The sequence below is a fragment of the Heterodontus francisci genome, chromosome 18 (assembly GCF_036365525.1).
Source record: "Heterodontus francisci isolate sHetFra1 chromosome 18, sHetFra1.hap1, whole genome shotgun sequence".
Taxonomy (NCBI): domain Eukaryota; kingdom Metazoa; phylum Chordata; class Chondrichthyes; order Heterodontiformes; family Heterodontidae; genus Heterodontus; species Heterodontus francisci.
The window spans coordinates 12,754,967-12,774,599 of record NC_090388.1 but is presented as its reverse complement, the minus strand read 5'-3'; the positions used below and the strand labels follow the sequence as shown (position 1 = coordinate 12,774,599).

The 19,633-nt window shown below is 42.4% G+C and overlaps 1 protein-coding gene across 1 annotated transcript in view; it reads right to left on the bottom strand.

The window, feature by feature from the left end:
* LOC137379796 (epiphycan-like) overlaps positions 1–9,083 on the bottom strand; it is a 46,644-nt gene extending 37,561 nt beyond the window's left edge. Inside the window, exon 1 of the mRNA XM_068051177.1 lies at positions 8,877–9,083. Coding sequence (XP_067907278.1) covers positions 8,877–9,083 — 207 coding nt within the window. The remainder of the gene's footprint in view (positions 1–8,876) is intronic.
* Positions 9,084–19,633: the final 10,550 nt, after the last annotated feature.

Sequence of the window (19,633 nt, the reverse complement as noted above, 5' to 3'; positions counted from 1 at the left end):
ACGATTAGATTCAGTCCATTGGATAACAGAATAGTGTCCTACACCCAAACATCTTTAGCTGCTTCATTGGTGACCTTCCCTCCATTATAAGGTCAGAAGTGGGGATGTTTGATGATGATTGCACAGTTTTCAATACCATCTGCAACTCCTCAGATACTGAAGCAGTCCGCGCCCGCATGCAGTAAGACCTGGATAACATTCAGGATTGAGTTGATAAGTGGCAAGTAATATCCAGACCACAGAAGTGCCAGGCAATAACCATCTCCAAAAAGAAAGAATCTAATAATATCCCCTTGACATTCAACAACATTACCACCACTGAATCCCCGACCATCAACATCCTGGGAGTTGCCATTGACCAGAAACTTAACTAGACCAACCACATAAATGCTGTGGCTAGAAGAGAGGTCAGAGGCTGGGAATTTTGCGGCGAGTAACTCACCTCCTGACTCCCCAAAACCTTTCACCTCCTGCAAAGCACAAGCCAGGAGTGCGATGGAATACTCTCCACTTGCCTTGATGAGTGCAACTGCAGCAACACTCGAGAAGCTCAACACCATCCAGGACAAAGCAGCCTGCTTGATTATCACCCCATCCACCGCCGTAAAAATTAATTCCCTCCACCATCGGCGCTCAGTGGCAGCAGTGTGTACCATTTAAAGATTCACTGCAGCAACTCTCCAAGGCTCCTTTGACAGCACCTTACAAACCTCTATCACCTAGACGATCAAGGGCAGCAGGCTCATGGGAACACCACCACCTGCAAGTCCCCCTTCAAGTCACAAACCATCCTGACTTGGAAATATGTTCCTTCATTGCCGCTGGGTCAAAATCCTGGAACTCCCTTTCCAAGTGCTCTGGATGTACCTACACCACAAAGACTGCACTTAGGATTGGGAAATAAATTACCAGCAATACCCACGTCTCACGAACAAATAAAAGAATTGCTCTAGATAGGGAAGACAGGATCAGAGTTATTTATTTTCTCAGTTGTTGTCTTACGGAATACGTTGCTGGCTCATACAGTCAATGTGGATTTACTGCAAGTGTTCAAAAGAGAGCGAGACAAGTATCTAATTGTGGCCAAAATTACAGCATAGAACAGGTAGGTGAGGCATTGGGGGATGGGTCTCTCAGTCACAGTGGTCCTCTGGAACTTGATTGATTTTCTTGGAGAGTTGAGGAATTTTCCAGAGCTTTTATGCCCTAGATTGGCCTAGGATATTTTACTCTGGGTCTTGTGACTCTCCTAGGAGATTGTGTGGCAGGCAGGTGGGGAGCAGGGTGTGGGGTGTGAATGGAGGTCTTGATATGGATAAGTTGCATCATGACCGTGTGGGAGAGGTTTCAATAAACCAGCTAGGCACTGTGCTTGCTGACCTACATTGGCTCCCGGTCCAGCAGTGATGGTCTGAATTTTCCCACAGGCATCAGGACCCCGATATCAGGACCATATGCAGGTCCGGAGTCCATGTCCGGTCTCAGTGTGCCCGCCAGAGCAACTTTACATGATCTGTGTTCACTGTCCAATTAAGGATGGCGGATGGAGCAGGGAAGCGGGGATGCCCAATAGGAGGGCCCACAGCAATGTCCACCGTCAGACCTTCCAGGAGAGGTGAGCGCTGCTGGAGAAGAGGGAGAGCTAGGGGGCACCTCAAAATGGAGTTGGTCACAAAGGCCTTCCTTTCCAGTGGTGAAAAATATTACAGAGTACTGAGGAGCTTCAGGGTGGAGGGTTGACTCCTCCAGCAGAGTGCCTGCAGCTGGTCCTGGACCCCTGTGTGCATTGCGATACCCTGATGCTGCCAATTAATTCAGCCATCCACGGCCCATCAATGTTGCGGCGAGAGGCCGCCTCTGCAATGTTGCTGTGCTCTCAACACGGGGCCCATGCGACGCCGGGAAAGTTGCAGGGCTAGGGGAGTATGGCCCTTGATTGGGCCTTAATTGCCTTCATTGCCTCTGTGGAGTGGGCTACTGACTCCTGTGGTAGTCTGCCCCTGGGAAACTTGTCCAGAGGTGGGACAGTGGTTGGAGGCTGTCCTGATGGGGTTTCCCAGTGTTTCCCGGCTCCCCCGCCTCCAAACCCATCTCCACGGAGCTGGGAAAATTCAATCCAATGCATTTCAGCTGTCTAGGCCCTAAGCTCTGGAAATCACTCCTTAAACCTTTCTACCTCTCTCTCCTCCTTTAAAATACTCCTTAAAACAGGTGGCACAGTGGTGCAGTGGTTAGCACCGCAGCCTCACAGCTCCAGCGACCTCAGGTTCAGTTCTGGGCACTGCCTGTGTGGAGTTTGCAAGTTCTCCCTGTGACTGTGTGGGTTACTGCCGGGTGCTCTGGTTTCCTCCCATAGCCTCAGCAGCGCCACTGGGCGTGGTGGCCACTGCTGGGACTGCAGCCCAGCTGACCTGATGGAGCCGAGAGAGTGGGTAAGTTTGGATTGACTCACCAAGGGGATTGGTTGTGCCCTGGTGAGGCTAGGGAGGTCATTTGGGTGGGAGGGGGGAGCGTCTTAGATCCTGGGGGTGTTTTGGGAGGCGGGGGTGGCCCTCAATCAGGCACCCTGTGCCATACTGCCATGCTGCCCGCCTCCCCCCCCGCCCCCCGGGGCGCGGAAAGGCCGGCAGCTATCGCTGGGCAGCCTTTTGTGTCCCAGGCACACTCACTTGCCATGGGTAAAATACCTGTGGAGGTGGGCGAGGGCCCTTAAGTGCCCGTTAAATGGCCACTTAAGGGTCTTGATTGGCCTCAGGTGGACAGGCTGTTTCCCACCCCCTGCACCCCCGCCGGACCTCCGTAAACTTGTTTGGAGGTGGAATTGGGGTGGGTAGGCCTCCCGGAGCTTGCTGCTCAATTTTACGCCGTCCCCACGCCACCATCCGACCTGCTGGGGCGGCGTAAAATTCTGGCCACTATATTTTTTTAAAAAAAAGCAAATTAAAAATTCTGTCATAAGAATATTTCCAAAAATAATGACCTTTCACAAACGTCAATCATCTTTCAAAGAATTAAAGCTTTAAACATTGAGTAAGACGATTTTACCATTTTCACACCATGTGAATTTGCTCTGAAAAGAGCAGTTGTTTCCTTGAAAAAGGAATTCTTAGAAGAACTGACAGATCTCAACATTTAGGGCAATGTACTCTGCCCAATTGTCTTTTTCAAGAAAATAACTGCTCTTTTCAGAGCAAATTCACATGGTGTAATAACTGTAAAATCATCTTACTAAAAGACAAAACCGTAAGACTATGCAGGGACTACAAAGTCACAATCAACCAGGCAGTGGATGGTAAGCAGTATCCACCAGCGATCTCTCAAGATTTGTATGCAGAGTTTGCGGGATCCAAGCTATTTGTCCCATGCTTATGCACAGCTCAGTGTGGATTGAGAGAGTCAACAATATCTCATGATAAACACACACATGGGGCTATACTCATACACAAAGCTATCCAATGGTGTGAAGTCTTCACCAAAAATCTTCCAAACTACAATGGATAAGATTTTGCAAGGAGTGCCACATTGCTTGTACAATCAGGATGATGTGTTCATTGCGACCACAACAGAGGAAGAGAATCTTCAAGTGTTGGATGAAGTGTTAAAAAGGCTTAATGATCACAATGTGAAGTTGAAAAAAAGCAAGTGTTCTTTCGTGCAATCTGAGGAGCGCACCTTGGCTTGAAATTCAATGAAAAAGGACTAGAGCCAATGAAAGAAAAGATAGAGTCAATGCCCCAAAGCCAAAAGATGAGTCTAAGCATAGATCTTTTCAAGGCATGGTTTAATACTACTCGCCATTTCTGCCTGAGCTTGCAATGGTGTTAGCTCCACTACATGAGTTGTTGAAGAAAGATGTGAAGTGGGAATGGTCACAACAAGATGCTTATGATGCATGTAAGAGAAGTTTGACCAATGATGCATTACTTGTTCAATACGAAACAAATCGTGATCTGAAGCTAGTATGTGATGCGTCAAACTATGGAGTTGGTGCAGTGATCAGTCATGTCATAGATGATGGTCAAGAGAAGCCTATAACATTTGCTTCATGTACCCTGACCAAGAGTAAGTGCAACTATCTGAAGATAGAGAAGGAAGCGCTTAGAATCATCTGCAGAAATCAAAAGGTTTCACCAGTTTTTGTTGAGTAGAAACTTTGCTAGTAATAGATCACAAACCCCTAGTAGTTACTCCTGGTCTAAAGTCTGTAATACCAACAATGGCAGCATCAAGGATACAGCGGTGAGCTGTACTTCTCTCACAGTATAACTACAACCTTGAATATGTAGTTCAAAGGAGAATACTATAGCTGACATACTGTCGTGTTTGCCGCATAAAGACTCAAAAGCACACAGGAACATAGGAAGTAGGAGCAGGAGTAGGCCATTCGGCCCCTCGAACCTGCTTCGCCTTTCAACTAGACCATGGCTGATGTCACGTGCACAGGTAGTGCGACGATACAAAAATTATGGGCAAAATCTGAAGAGTTATAAAAACAGACTTTGTCTTTTAAAAAGTGAACAATGCTCCAAAATGGCTGCCAAAGATAAACGGGCTTGGCCTTTGTATATTCAAACTGTCTGACAGGGACAAAGGAAAATCTTCAAATCGAAGAGGTGTCAATTGCACCCATCCTACAATATTCCAGAATTGAATGGGTTCTTCTTCTGAAGCAATGAAGGTGTGCAGTAGTCACCTGTTTCCCGCCACCACTTTGAAAATCCAGCCCAGGTTACTATTTGTGATCAGTAAAATGCTACAATTGGGGATAGCATAACATTGTTCTTGCTAAGTACATGTAACTTTAATAACAAAATAAAATTGGTCTTGGCTTGGATACTTACACAGGACTAGACCATTTTAGAAAACCAAACTCGAACTAAGCTTCAGATTCAAGATTTTGGCGCCAGTTTCTACAACTGCAGTTCATCCATGTAGTCCAGTAGATAAGCACGTAGTTCATGTTGCTACTACATCAAGGCCAAGCTGTGTGTTTTCACATAGCAAGATCCCACAAATTGCAATGAAAGTAATAACCAGACAACATGGTTTAGTGATGATAGTACAGGTATAAGTATTGACCTGGAACACTGCAATAGTGCCATGGGATTTTATAAATCCACCTGAGGGGGCAGATAGGGTCTTCATTTATCATCTGAATGATTTGTTCAGTACTGAATTGAAGTCTCTGGAGTGGGGCTTGAACCATTGACAATCTGACTCAGAGCTGAGGAGGTTATCACTGTGCCAAAGCTGGCATTTTTGTTGATAAGGATATGAGTTATTAACTTAATTCAGCAATTCCATTCACTATATGAAGCAAGGAATAAATCATTAAGCTGATGGTGTAGACCTTCAATTGTACAGAGAATACTTGTAGGAGGACAGTGGTTTATAAGAAAAAGCACACTCAGTGGTATCAGCTACACAGCTCACCAGCATTGAAGGACCATATCCTTTACACTGGCAGCAACAGCAAGATCTGTTTTTATTTTAAAATCACAATGGCTCCCAATTATTTGCACAATTGGTACATACAATCAATATTGATTTATTTTTACCCTATTTGAATAATTTTCTAATTGTTTCCCACCATTTTTGAGGAGAACCTAGCATTTAAGTGTGGAGTAATACATTTGATGAGCTCAGGTGATTTAGTTCTGCTCATTGTTGCAGTGTCAGTTTGAGGCTGGAGCTTGGAGAGTGACGTTAAAGAGCATGAGGGAGAAGTGGTGCCATTGTGGGTGTGGATATTTGTGAGAAAGCATCCTTGGACTTTCAACATACTTTCATTGAAGAGTGAGCTGTCAAGTAAGGAATAAACATTTTCAAAACTTTTTTTCTATTTATGAAACTTCCTTTGTTTTCCCAAAATGAATGAGAAATTGGTGTGGATTTTTATGTTGAACTTCAATTGGTTTAATTTCATCTTTGCAACGTGAATTAGTACCAGTTAAAGCATTGATGTTAAGTTGCAAACTGTACTATTTTAATGGAGTTTTTAATCTGATTAAACAGTGGTTGCAACAATAATACAGGCAAGAAAATGACAGAAACATACCAACCAGTGTTCAAAAGGTAGGACAGACAGAAATCCTGAATGTATTTGTGCCATTGGACTTCTTTGTTTGGTAGCTGTTTATGTTGAACATCCCACCAGTGATTGCAGGATTACAAATAATAATGTTTTCATTCAGATCAGTGGTTTCTATGTTTGTAATGTTTTCAGATGTCTTTTATTAAGCCTGTCAGCCTTCGCAGAGTGGTAGCACTCCTGCCTATGTGTCAGAAGGCTGTGGTTCCAGCCCCACTCCAAAGACTCGAGCACAAAAATCTAGGCTTACTCTCCAGTGCAGTGCTGAGGAAGTGCTGCATTGTTGGAGGTGCTGTCTTTTGGATGAGATGTTAACGTGAGGCTCTGTCTGCCCTCTGATAAACTTAAAAGGTCGCGTGGCACTATTTCTGAGAGGAGCTATCCCCTGTGTCCTGGCCAATACTTAGCCCTCAATCAACATCCTGAACAGATAATCTAGTCATTATCACACTGCTATTTTTGTGCAAATTGGCTGCAACGTTTCCTGCATTAAAACAGTGACTAAACTTCAAAAAGTACTTAATTGACTGTCAAGTGCTTTGGGGCATCCGAAAGTTGTGAAAGGTACTTCACAAGGTAGATAAATACAAATCTTTTCTTTTAATTAGTTATGTGCTTGGTCAGGTAACCGCACAGTGTCTATAATGTTTTCACTCTGGAAATTTATTGTGTTTAGCAACAAACAAGATTAGCGAAAGGGGGATTGTCACTGTCATTTAGTTTGTTGAATAAGACGCTTGAGACCCAATGGTTTAATCATTTTATTGGTTTGTATTCCAAAGTTTATAATTTCCCACTACAGTCCTGACTTTATTCTGCCTCGTAGATTGTGCGTTAGCCCAGCATGCCCCAGGTTTAGCCTTTGGGCTGTTTACAGTGATATTAAAAAGGAGTGTCAGTGCAATTTGTGGTAATTTTTTAAATATTCATTCATGGGGTGTGCCCATCCCTAATTGTCCTTGAGGTGGTGGTGAGCTGCCTTCTTGAACCACTGCATTTAGTTATGTAGGAAGAAATCTGGACACTATAATTCATTGATTAACAAAATATGGCTGAATATCATGCCATATTTTGGTATGAAATGTGTTACAGAATCAGCCTCAAATGATGGAAGGCATAATTTTAAATACAGCTGAAAATGTCCATCTTATCATCTATCAGTCATTTGTTTGGAGCGTTAGGGTTACCTGTTACCTACTTTGACAGTGACCATTGTTAGTGTAATGGTTTGTTGATTCTCAGATGTATATGTGTGTTTTTGAGTAACTGAGTTATGTTGTTACTAGAAATAGTGTTCTATATTTGCGGTTAGTCATTTTGCTTGATAGCCAGAGAATTTTCCTGCCATTTCTCGAGCTATTTAATCCCACTCCTCAGTGGCCCAGGACCTTCAGATAAATGCCAATTCAAAAGCTGTTTGTTTTACATCTTAATAGTGGCGCACAGCATTTTAATGCCTTGGAATTTTATGTATTTGATGAAGAACCTTGAAATATTTAATCATTTAAATTTGTTTTATTATTCATTTTGTTTGGAGTGCCCTCAGCATCACTGTGTTTTGGCTGTGATGGGTGTAAACATCTTTTTAAATATATCTTGCAAAGCCGTATTGCCACCTAACGTTGATGCATGACAACAGAAGTTGCAGTGCTTGCCAATGAGAGTGTAATCATGGACATTTTTATTGCACAAGTTAGAGTATTTTATAACTAAGTTTCAAAATCAATCAATAAACAATTCCTTTGATGCAACACTGATTTACTTGGAACAACTTCCAACTTGGAAGCACCAAGCACTCTATGCCTCTATCCCCATATGAAGTTTCTAAACTATAATCTATAAAGTTTATAAAACATCCAGAAGTGGAAGGCTTATTCTAATTTCTGTTCTCATAAATATAGGCATGGTAAACCCTTGCTATTCTCCAGCGCGTGTTTGAAACTGTAGGAATTCGGGTTGGGCGAGGTTAATAGCTTGTGAAGTGGGGCCAGCTGACTGTTTGTAATGCCTGGGCTCTACATGGGCTATGAATTGAACTTTTTCGCCTTTGGTTCATTAGCGTTGAGCCCCATCGCGCTGGTCATAAAGGTCGCATTCCAGAACCAAACTGTCGAAATCAGGGTAGTAGTTTAGTAGCTAAGGCAAGTGTGCCAATAAGCACAGGACTCAGCAGTCTGTTCAGTTTGTTGGAAAAGGTTTCTAAAATAATGTAATGGCTAAAATAAAGGCTAATTGTCTAAAATAATTTTTACAGTGTATTATCGTATGATATAATTGTTCAAAAGTACACTCGGTCCTTCCTTGCCAGTTAAACAGAATAAAACATTTGTTGGGCAGTAGTAATGTCACATGATGTCATATTTACTTGTTTGTGACATCATGGCTATTAGTTTATTGTGAATGAAAAGAAAGATTCACACACAGTACATTCATGGGAGACAGTAAGACACGGACTTGCATGGCATTTTAAAAAAATGTGATATATTCAGTTGAAACTGGCCCTTAACACTGAATGGCCCATCTGGCTTAACTATCTATCCCTCAGGGGATACCTAACCACTAGAACTGAGGCCAAAATTATAAACAACACCAACACAGGGCAATTTATAAAATGTTACCTACAAGCTATTGCCAATATCAGTCTCAAGAAGAGGTAGGTTTATTAGAGTGACAGAGTTCTCTTATAGAATAATACATTCTATTTAAAACTATAGGAACTTAGTCTTATCAAAGTTTAAAAAGCATGTAACAGATTATTTGCCCTTGGAAAAGTTAAAACCATTACCAGTGGCTCGTTAATAGTCAGCTGTTCCTCATAGTCATAGAAGTTCCTTGCATCCTGATTCATATAGTCAGGTTCTTCAAAATCATCATCAGGTAATAATTGAATCTGTTTCAATTTCTTTGCTTTCTCTTCATTCTTCGCAGGGGCAGCAAAAACAGCCTCCAGGATCAGAATTCCCAACAATACTATTGAGGCAAAGGTCTTCATTCTTGAATTCTTGAAGAAATAAGTAAACAGTTCAGTTAATAGTTCTATAAATAGCACTGTTCTTTTTGTTTTAAATTACAGGAGTAATGGATTGCTTATAATCTGTGCAGCAAAAAACTTTTCTCAGTTCCTTTTGGTGTATCTAGATTATGATCTTGTGATACTAAAGTAGTTGCTCTTTGCAATTATATAAAACAAGGCTATAATTAAACTTAATATATAGAACCTGTCTGATGCAAAGAAAATATAATTCCAAAGGCTTGTTTCTTCAAGAAAGCTACTTCCATCTTAAATAATGCATTCTTGTATATATGCATAATAAGTTAAATTCAGCCAGTGCACGCTGGCTATTTATTTGCCGGCATTTCTATTTACAGACAGAATTTCCTGTATGAAAGCAGGTCTGTGTATGGGGTTGCTCTAAACATGACTATATGAAATTCCTTTGGGAGCAGAGGACTGCTGTGCAGCCCATGGGTTTCACACTGGTTTCCTTTACAGGCCTCTTCACATAAACTCTTCAGCCAAAAGGGTAAAATAGAGACAGACGAGTAACAGTGAAGCCTTGTGACTCTTATTAGCCAATATACTTAATGTGGCTCTAGGGCTGCAAACGGAATCAAACCAACACCTCAACGACTGCCATCAAGTTGACTTTTATTTTAATGACCACCTTAGGCTAACTTCAGATTCAGAAATAGTTTATTTAAAAAAAAATTTAAATAAAATGTGGAGCCGATGACCAGTGATTTCAAAACCTTTAGCTTTTTCACAGAAACATTAATGTTTCTCGTGTAAACAAATTTTGCAAATTAAGAGTTGTGATAACTTAATGTTTCAAATACATACATACAATCTTACTTTGTATGGCTCTCAGTATCTATCTAGGTCCTATTTTACTTGGCTGAGTGAAGTTCCTGGCATTCTCTGTTAGTTCAAAAGGTGGAACAGTTTTCTCTCTGTTGCCTTCTTTGTCCCTGCATAGACATTAGTAAAAGATTTTCAACCACAGCAAGCGCGATCTAATGGAAATTAAAACAGTTGATTTTTTTTAATGAACAAATGTGCTCAGTATCATTTGCCATACAGAAGCATTTTCCATACAGAAGCATGGTCTTAACTGATTCAGTACCACATAGTCATTCTCGCAGTATGGTGAAGAATTTTACACCAAGAATAGTTACATAAAATTGACACTTGAGCACTTAATATGTGTATGGTTGGCTTGTAATTTTACGTTGATGAAAACTAAAAAATGAAGACAGTTAGATGCTCGAAATGAATCCAAAGCCCAAATACTCACCCTCAGCTGCTACCCTCTGAAATGGTCCAAAGTGGCAAGACGTAGACCAGTGATGATGGAATTCAGGGCTGCAAGAGGGAGGTACATTTATGTGATTCAGGGGCTGCCCTTGAATGAAGTGGAACTGGCTCTTTACCTACAGTGTGTGCTGCTGCTGCTGCTACTGAGTGGTCTTTGGGACAAAGTGTTTACTCTCGCGTAACCTAATACTATTACTTCTGCAAGTGTCCTGGAAAAAATCCACACAGCATCCTAAGATTTCCAAATGGGTTGTGTTCTATGCTAATAAAAGCTTTCCCAGAGTCTGCAGTGTAACACAAGCATGTCCTTTTGTGGTGAACCTGGAAGACCAGTACAACAGGGACATTTTCTGTGATTGAATCCTCAATCCAAAATGAATAAATAGGATTTTGCTGATGACTGTTATCTGCACTCTGATGTGTTACACAAAGAAGCAAAGCCTTCAGTCCCACACCGTCCAGTATTTGAAGGCCACTATTATTCAGATATTTATGAAAATATTATTGTTATATTATTTTAAGTAAACTATTGTATTCTGAAATAGTTCTGATGTTAAATACATCTTATGTCAAATTAATTTAAACGCAGACAGGAAAATTTCTGCCAGTTGGATATTGCTTTGTAGCTTTATTTTCAGACGACACACATTGCTTTGTGATGATTTTACAATTAATTTCTGGTTACACAAGTGCCAGATATGCTTTCATATCTTCTTTTATCTTCATATCTATGCCTTCTTAACCACCTTATCTACCTGTCTTGCTACCTTCTGGGATCTGTGGACATACACTCCAATGTCTCTCTTTTCCTCTACAATTCTCAGTTGTGCATTCCCTTGCTTTGTTGGCCCTCCCCAAATGCATTACCTTAGACATCTCCGGATTGAATTCTATGTGCCATTTTTATGCCTACCTGACTAGTCCATTGGTATCTTCCTGCAGTCCACAGTGTTCTTTCTCACTATCAAACATGCAGGCAATTTTTCTATCATCTGCAAACTTCTTAATCATGGCCCCTACATTTAAGTCTAATTCATTGATATATACCATGAAAAGCAAGATCCAAGTCCAAAGGATCATCCCCCACCACTTCCGCCACATCCAGTGTGATGCCACTACCAAACCCATCTTCCCCTCCCTTCCCCTGTCAACATTCCGAAGGGATTGTTCCCTCCGCGATACCCTCATCCACTCCTTCATTACACCCACCACCTCGCCCCCTTCCCACGGCACTTTTCCCTGCAATTGCAGGAGGTGTAATACCTGCCTATTTACCTCCTCTCTCCTCACTATCCAAGGCCCCAAACACTCCTTTCAGGTGAAGCAGCGATTTACTTGTACTTCTTTCAATTTAGTATACTGTATTCGCTGCTTACAATGTGGTCTTCTCTACATTGGGAAGACCAAATGCAGATTGAGTGACCACTTTGCGGAACACCTCCGCTCTGTCCGTAAGCATGACCCTGAGCTTCTGGTTGCTGGCCATTTCAACACCCCCCCCCCCCCCACCCCCACCCTGCTCTCATGCTCACATCTCTGTCCTGGGATTGCTACAGTGTTCCAGCAAACATCAACACAAGCTCAAGGAACAGCATCTCATTTACCAATTAGGCATGCTACAGCCTGCCGGACTGAACATTGAGTTCAATAATTTCAGAACATGATGGGCCCCCCCCCCCTTTTATGTTTAGTTATTTTTTATTTTTTATTTGGTTATTTTATTTTAGTTTTTTTAGTTTGTTTATTTTGTTTCTACTGTGCCTACCTACTGTTTCTGTTTTTTTAATGTTTGTGCTTGGAGTACTTTGTGCTTTACAGTCTATTCACACCCTCTCTGTACTAACGCTTTGTCTTTCAGCACACCATTAACATACCATTTGCCTTTATTCCATGACCTTTTGGTCAGTTATTCTGTGTGACCTTGTCCTAGCAACACCTCTTTTGTTATCTCTTGCCCCCCCACCCCGCTTTATTTGCTTAAAACCTTTTACATTTCTAATATTTGTCAGTTCCGATGAAGGGTCACTGACCTGAAACGTTAACTCTGCTTCTCTCTCCACAGATGCTGCCAGGCCTGCTGAATATTTCCACCATTTCTTGTTTTTATTTCAGAATTCCAATATCTGCAGTATTTTGCTTTTATGAAAAGCAAGGGACCAGCTACTGAGCCCTCTGGAACCAGTGGAAACAGCCTTCCAGTCACAAAAACATCTGTTGACCATTATTCTTTCCTTCCTGTCACTGAGCCAATTTAGGATCCAACTTGCCACTTTTTATTGGATCCAATGGTCTTTTGCTTATCTGACCATTTTGCCATGTGGAACCTTGTCAAAAGCTAAAGTCCATGTAGACTACATCAAATGCACTACCCTCATTGACCCTCCTTATTATCTCCTCAAACAATTCAATCAAGTTAGTCAGACATGACCTTCCCTTAACAAATTCACACTGAATTTGAGGGTGGCACAGTGGCGCAGTGGTTAGCACCGCAGCCTCACAGCTCCAGGGACCTGGGTTCGATTCCAGGTACTGCCTGTGTGGAGTTTGCAAGTTCTCCCTGTGTCTGCGTGGGTTTTCTCCCAGTTTCTCCAGTTTCCTCCCACAAGCCAAAAGACTTGCAGGTTGATAGGTAAATTGTCCATTATAAATTATCACTAGTACAGGTAGGTGGTAGGGAAATATAGGGACAGGTGGGGATGTTTGGTAGGAATATGGGATTAGTGTAGGATTAGTATAAATGGGTGGTTGATGTTCGGCACAGACTCGGTGGGCCGAAGGGCCTGTTTCAGTGCTGTATCTCTAATCTAATCTGATTGCCCTTGATTAATTCATGCCTTTCTAAATGATGATTTATACTCTCAGAAATTTTTCCAATAATCTGCCCACCACCGAGGTTAGGCTGACTGGCCTGTAATTACTTGGTCTATCCTGTTCTCTCTTTATAAACAATGGTACAATGTTAGAAGTCCTCCAGACCTCCAGCAGTATGCCTGTAGCCAGAGAGGATAGGAAAATGATAGTCAGAGCCTCGACTATTTCCTCCCTTGCTTCTCTTAATAGCCAGAGATAAATTTCATCCAGGCCTGGTGATTTATCTACTTTCAAAGGTGCTAAACCCTTAACATTTCCTCCCTTCCTATGTTTATCCCATCCAATATTTCACACTCCTCCTCCTTAACTGCAATGTCTGCAAATCCCCCACTTTTGTGAAGGCAGACATAAATTAGCTGAATTTTATGGGCGTCCTCAGAATGGGAATGGAGACGGAGGGGAGGCCCATAAAATTGTATTGGAAGGTTGGGGGGTGGAGGGCCCATCACCCTCCCAACACCTTCTAATTTAGTGTTGGGCGGGGAAGGCCAAGAATGAACTTGAGGCCCTTTAAGTGGCTAATTAATGGTCACCTAAGGGCATCTTCCCGCCTCCGCTTCAACTTAATGGAAGGCAGAGAGGCCCGTCGCAGGAATACGCTGCCCGGTAAAACCTGGTGACCTCCTAGCGGGGTCAGGGGGCCCCCTCTGGGGCAATCTTGTATATGGTACGCACTGCTGCCACTGTGTGTCGGTGGTGAAGGGAGTGAATGTTTGTAGACGGGGTGTCAATCAAGCAGGCTGCTTTGTCCTGGATGGTGTCAAGCATCTTGTGGTGTTGGAGCTGCACCCATCCAGGCAAGTAGAGAGTATTCCATCACACTCCAGACTTGTGCCTTGTAGATGGTGGACAGGTTCTGTGGAGTCAGGTGGTGAATTACTTGCCACAGGACTCCTAGCCTCTGACCTGCTCTTGCAGCCACAGTATTTATATGGCTACTCCAGTTCAGTTTCTGGTAACCCGGAGGATGTTGATAATGGGGGATTCAGCGATTGTAATGCCGCTGAATGTCAAGTGGAGATGGTTAGATTCTCTCTTGTTGGAGATGGTCATTGCCTAAGATTACTGCTTTTGAGGTCCTGCTTTTTAATCTCCTTCCTAGCCCCCTAAAATCTGCTTTCAGTCCCTCACCCCCCTTCTCACCTATGTCATTGGTGCCAACGTGGACCACGACCTCTGGCTGTTCACCCTCCCCCAGAAGAATGTTTTGTAGCCACCCCATGACATTCTTGACCCTGGCACCAGGGAGACAACACACTATCCTGGAGTCATGTTTACATCTGGAGAAACACCTGTCTGTTCCCCTAATTAATGAATCCCCTATTACTACTGCTCTTTCACTCTTCTTCCTCTCCTCCTGTGCAGCTGAGCCACCTGTGGTGCCACAAACTTGGCTCTGACTGCACTCCTTTGAGGAACCAACACCCTCACCAGTATCCAAAATGGAAAACTGATTAGCGAGCGAGATCATATCAGGGGACTCCTGCACTACCTGCCTGGCTCTCTTGAACTGCCTGGCGGTCACCCATTCCATATCTGCCTGTATGATCCTAACCTGCAGTGTGACCACCTCCCTAAATGTGCTATCCACATAGTTCTCTACCTCACGGATGCACCACAGTGACTCCATCCACTGCTCAAGTTCCAAAACCCAGAGCTCCGTCTTGTGACACAGCCAGTGACACTTCCTGCAGATCTGTTGGTCTAGGACACATACATCCATGACGTCCCACATGCCACAGGCTTAACATTGCACTCGGCTGAGCTTGCCTGCCATACCTTAACATTACAGACTGTTTATTATAAGTGGAATAGCTTACCAGTTACTCACCAACCAGCTCCTTTCACTGCACTGAAGAACCAACTACCAGAGGATGAAAAAAGTAGAAAAAAAGGAGCACCTCCTCCCCCCCTTCACTAAACTTCCCATTCAGGAAACTCATATCTCCACACTCAGCATGCTGTTTGCATGCTGCACACAGACCTCTGCATTTATAATTTTTGAACATGAAACTGCAACAACCAGATTGGACTGGTTAGCTACTTAACTAATCAGCTCCTCTACAGTAGAGCTTGTTAATCCTTGCCTAAGATTGGAAGAAACTTACTTGCTTTACTTTATTTAGAGGGTAAACCCCAGTTAAATGCGAACTGCAGACCAGATTTTTAGAAAGATATTGACACTTAAAAGTCCCTACTCACCAAACTCATATCTCCACACTCAGTTTGCAGGCTGCACCCAGACCTCTGCATTTATACTTTTTTGAAGCTGTAACTGCAGCAACCAGATTGGACTGGTTAGCTACTTAACTAATCAGCTACTTTGCAGTAGATCTTGTTAATCCCTGCCGAAGGCTGGAAGAAACTTACTTTACTTTCTTAACTTACTTTACTTTATTTAGAGGGTAACTCACATCTCAGCTTAGAAAATTGGCCTTTCCACAATTAAAAACTTTTACTTCTGATCTATCATTGTTCTATTCCATAGCAATGCTAAATCTAACTGAATTATGATCACTACCACCAAAATGCTTTCCCATTGATACCCTTTCACCCTGCCCAGTTTCATTCCCTAAAACCAAATCCAGAACTGCCCTTTCTTTTGTTGGGCTTGCTACGTGCTGACTAAAAAAGAATTCTGCACTCTCCGTACCTTTTATACTGATTCTACCCAGTTAATATTAGGGTAGTTGAAATCCCCTACTTCTACTACACTACTGCCTTTTGTATTCCTCAAAACTTTTCCCGAATATTTGCTCTTCTATCTCCGTCTGACTGTTTAGGGGGCTATAGTATACTCCCAGCAGTGTGACTGTCCCTTTTTTGCTCTTCAGTTCAACCTATGTGGCCTCATCTAATGATCCTTGTAACATATCATCCCTCCTCACCGCTATGATTATTTCTTTAACCAATGTTGTGACCCCTCTTTATCTCGCTTGGAAACCCTGTAACCTGGAATGTTGAGCTGCCGTTCCTGCCCTTCTTAAAACCAATAGTAAATTATTTCATCAAGCAATTCTTTGAACAATTAGTTTCACTATCTGATCTATCTTTGACCCGGATGAGATTTGGGGTTTCAGGTTCAAAGAAATTAAAAACAACATCATAAGCAGATAAGGCCATTAAAAATGGAAAACTAGGTTCTATGGCAAGAGATATAAAATATAAAAGTTGGTATGTAATGGTGAATCTATATAATATCATACTAAGTTGGAGGACTGTGTGCAATTTTGGGCTCAACACTATAGGCAGGATGTTAAGGCAACAGAGAGGGTACGACGCATACTAACAATAAACTCCCGTCTGTCAACTCAGCAGAAAAATGGGGCGTATGGTTCAGTTTCAGAGGTCTACAATTCATCAAGTGTTTGACCATTACTCCTTGGCTACTGTCAATAGGTTGACCATGCCAACCAAGACAAGGTTCCTGGCATGTACTGCTTGGAGCTACTAATGAGAGTCTGGGTGAGTCATCAGGATTAAGTGCTAGTAAAATCACCCTTCTGAGTGCCCTTGTCTACCATGCAGAGGTGCTATCTTTAGGGCTTATCCCAAGAGGGAACAGCGCATGGTGTTACATGTGCTACGGATAAAGGGGAACCAGTGGATGTATTGCACTTAGATTTCCAGAAGGCATTTGATAAGGTGCCACATCAAAGGTTATTGCAGAAAATAAAAGCTCATGGTGTAGGGGGTAACATATTGACATGGATAGAAGATTGGCTAGCTGACAGGAAACAGAGAGTAGATATAAATGGGTCATTTTCTGGTTGGCAAGATGTAACGAGTGGTGTGCCACAAGGCTCTGGGCTGGGGCCTCAACCTTTTACAATTTATATAAATGACTTAGAGGAAGGAAATTTGCTGATGACACAAAGATAGGTAGGAAAGTGAAGAGGACATAAGGAGGTTACAAAGGGATAAGGATAGGTTAAGTGAATGGGCAAAGACCTGGCAAATGGAGTACAATGTGGGAAAGTGTGAAATTGTCCACTTTGGCAGGAAGAATAAAAAAGAAGCATATTATCTAAATGGTGAGAGATTACAGAGCTCTGAGATGCAGAGGAATCTGGGTGTCCTTGTGCATGAATCGCAAAAGGTACATTCAGGTACAGCAAGTAATTAGGAAAGCTAATAGAATGTTATCGTTTATCGCGAGGGGAATTGAATATAAAAGTAGGGAGGTTATGCTTCAGCTATACAGGGCATTGGTGAGACCACATCTGGAGTACTATGTACAGTACTGGTCTCCTCATTTAAGGAAGGATGTAAATGCACTGGAGGCAGTATAGAGAAGGTTTACTAGACTAATACCTGGAATGGGTGGCCTGTCTTATGAGGAAAGATTGAACAGGCTAGGCTTGTATCCGCTGGAATTTAGAAGTGTAAGAGGTGACTTGATTGAAACATATAAGATCCTGAGGGGTCTTGACAGGGTGGATGTGGAAAGGATGTTTTCCCATGTGGGAGAATCTAGAACCAGCGGTCACTGTTTAAAAATAAGGGATCACCCATTTAAGACAGAGATGAAGAGAATTTTTTTCTCTCAGAGGGTTATGAGTCTTTGGAATTCTCTTCTGGAAGCAAATGCTCTGAATATTTTTAAGGCAGAGGTAGATAGATTCTTGACAAGCAAGGGGGTGGAAGGTTATCGGGGTTAGGTGGAAATGTGGGGTAATCAGTTCAGCCATGAACTTATTGAATGACGGAGCAGGCTCGAGGGGTCGGGTGGCCTACTCCTGCTCCTAATTCGTATGCTCGTATGAGGAAATAAAAATACAAAGAAAGACTCAAAATCAGGCCTTTTTGCATTAGAACTAAGTAAAATTCCAAAACTCTGCTTTGCATATCCTAACACACCAAGTCCTGTTCATCCATCATGCCTGTGCTTGCTGACCTACATTGGCTTCCAATCTGACAATACCCCTCAATTTCAAAATTCTCATCCTTCTGTTTAAATTCTTCCATAGGCTTACCCTTCCTTCTCTCTCTGTAACCTCCTACAACACTCCAAGATTAATGCGCTCCTCCAATTCTGGCCTCTGTGTATCCCTGATTTCCATTGCTGCACCATTGGTGGCTGTGCCTTCAGCTGCCCAGGCCCTAAGCTCTGGAACTCCCTCCCTAAACTGCTCTGCTGCTCTGCCTCTCCAGTTCTCTCTCCTCCTTTGAGTTGCTTCTTAAAAACTACCTCTTTGGTCACATGTCCTAATATTTCATTAGATGGCTTGGAATGAAATTTTGTCTGCTTATGGTCCTTGTTGTTGTTAATGATTTGATAGCTTTTTAAAATCAGGAAGGGACGGGACAGAGTAGACAGAAGCACACTGTTTTTAGCCATTGAAGGATCTAGAGTAGGGAAACATAGATATAAGGTTTAATTTACGAGATTTAAGACAGATAGTGGGAGAAACCTTTTTTTACACAGAGAGCTGAGGTTGTGGAATGCACTACTTGAGTTCATGATTGGCACAGAATCCATATCACCTTTTAAGAATAGGTTAGAAAAGTGGTTGAAGGAAAGGACGCACAGGTGTGATTCAGATTTCTGCTTGTGTGGAGCATAAATACCAACACAAAATAGCCTGTTTCCAGGGTATAATTTCAATGTAATTCTATATAATTTTTTCCAGAAAAGAGAAGACGGGGTGGGGGGGGGGGCGGGGTTTCCTGATAGCGGTCTTCAACATTATGAGACGTTTTGATAGGATAGTCATAGAGAAAATGTTTCCACTTGCAGACAAGATCATAAATGTAAGAGCCATAAATGCAAGACAGTCACTAATAAATCTAATGGGGAATTCAGGAGAAACGTCTTTACTCAGAGAGTTTGGAACTCACTACCACAAGGAGTAGTTGAGGCAAATAGCATAGATGCATTCAAGAGAAAGCTAGTTAAGTACATGAGGAAGAAAGGAATAGAAGGAAATGTTGACGGGGTTTAATGAACAGGAGTGGGAGGAGGCTCGTGTGGAACTGTTAGGCCAAATGGCCTGTTTCTGTGCAGTAAATACTTTGTAGTTTCTGAAAAATGGCAGAAAACCAAAAGAATGAAGGCATTTGTGATTATATAGGCACCTTATCAATTTCTTAAAGCATCCCATAGTGTTTCACAAGCATTTAATGACCTTTAAAATGCAGTTACCATTGTAATGTAGGAAACATGGACACTAGCAGAACTCCCTAATCTTCTTCAGTGAGTGTCACTGGATCCTTAATAGCCAGCTGGGACCTTGGTTTTCTATTTTATCCTTAGAGAATGCAGCAATCCTTCAGTACTCCATTGAAGTGGGAGCCGACATTATGTACTGCAATCCTGATGTGGAAACGAGGATGATTCAGCAAAATTTAATTTT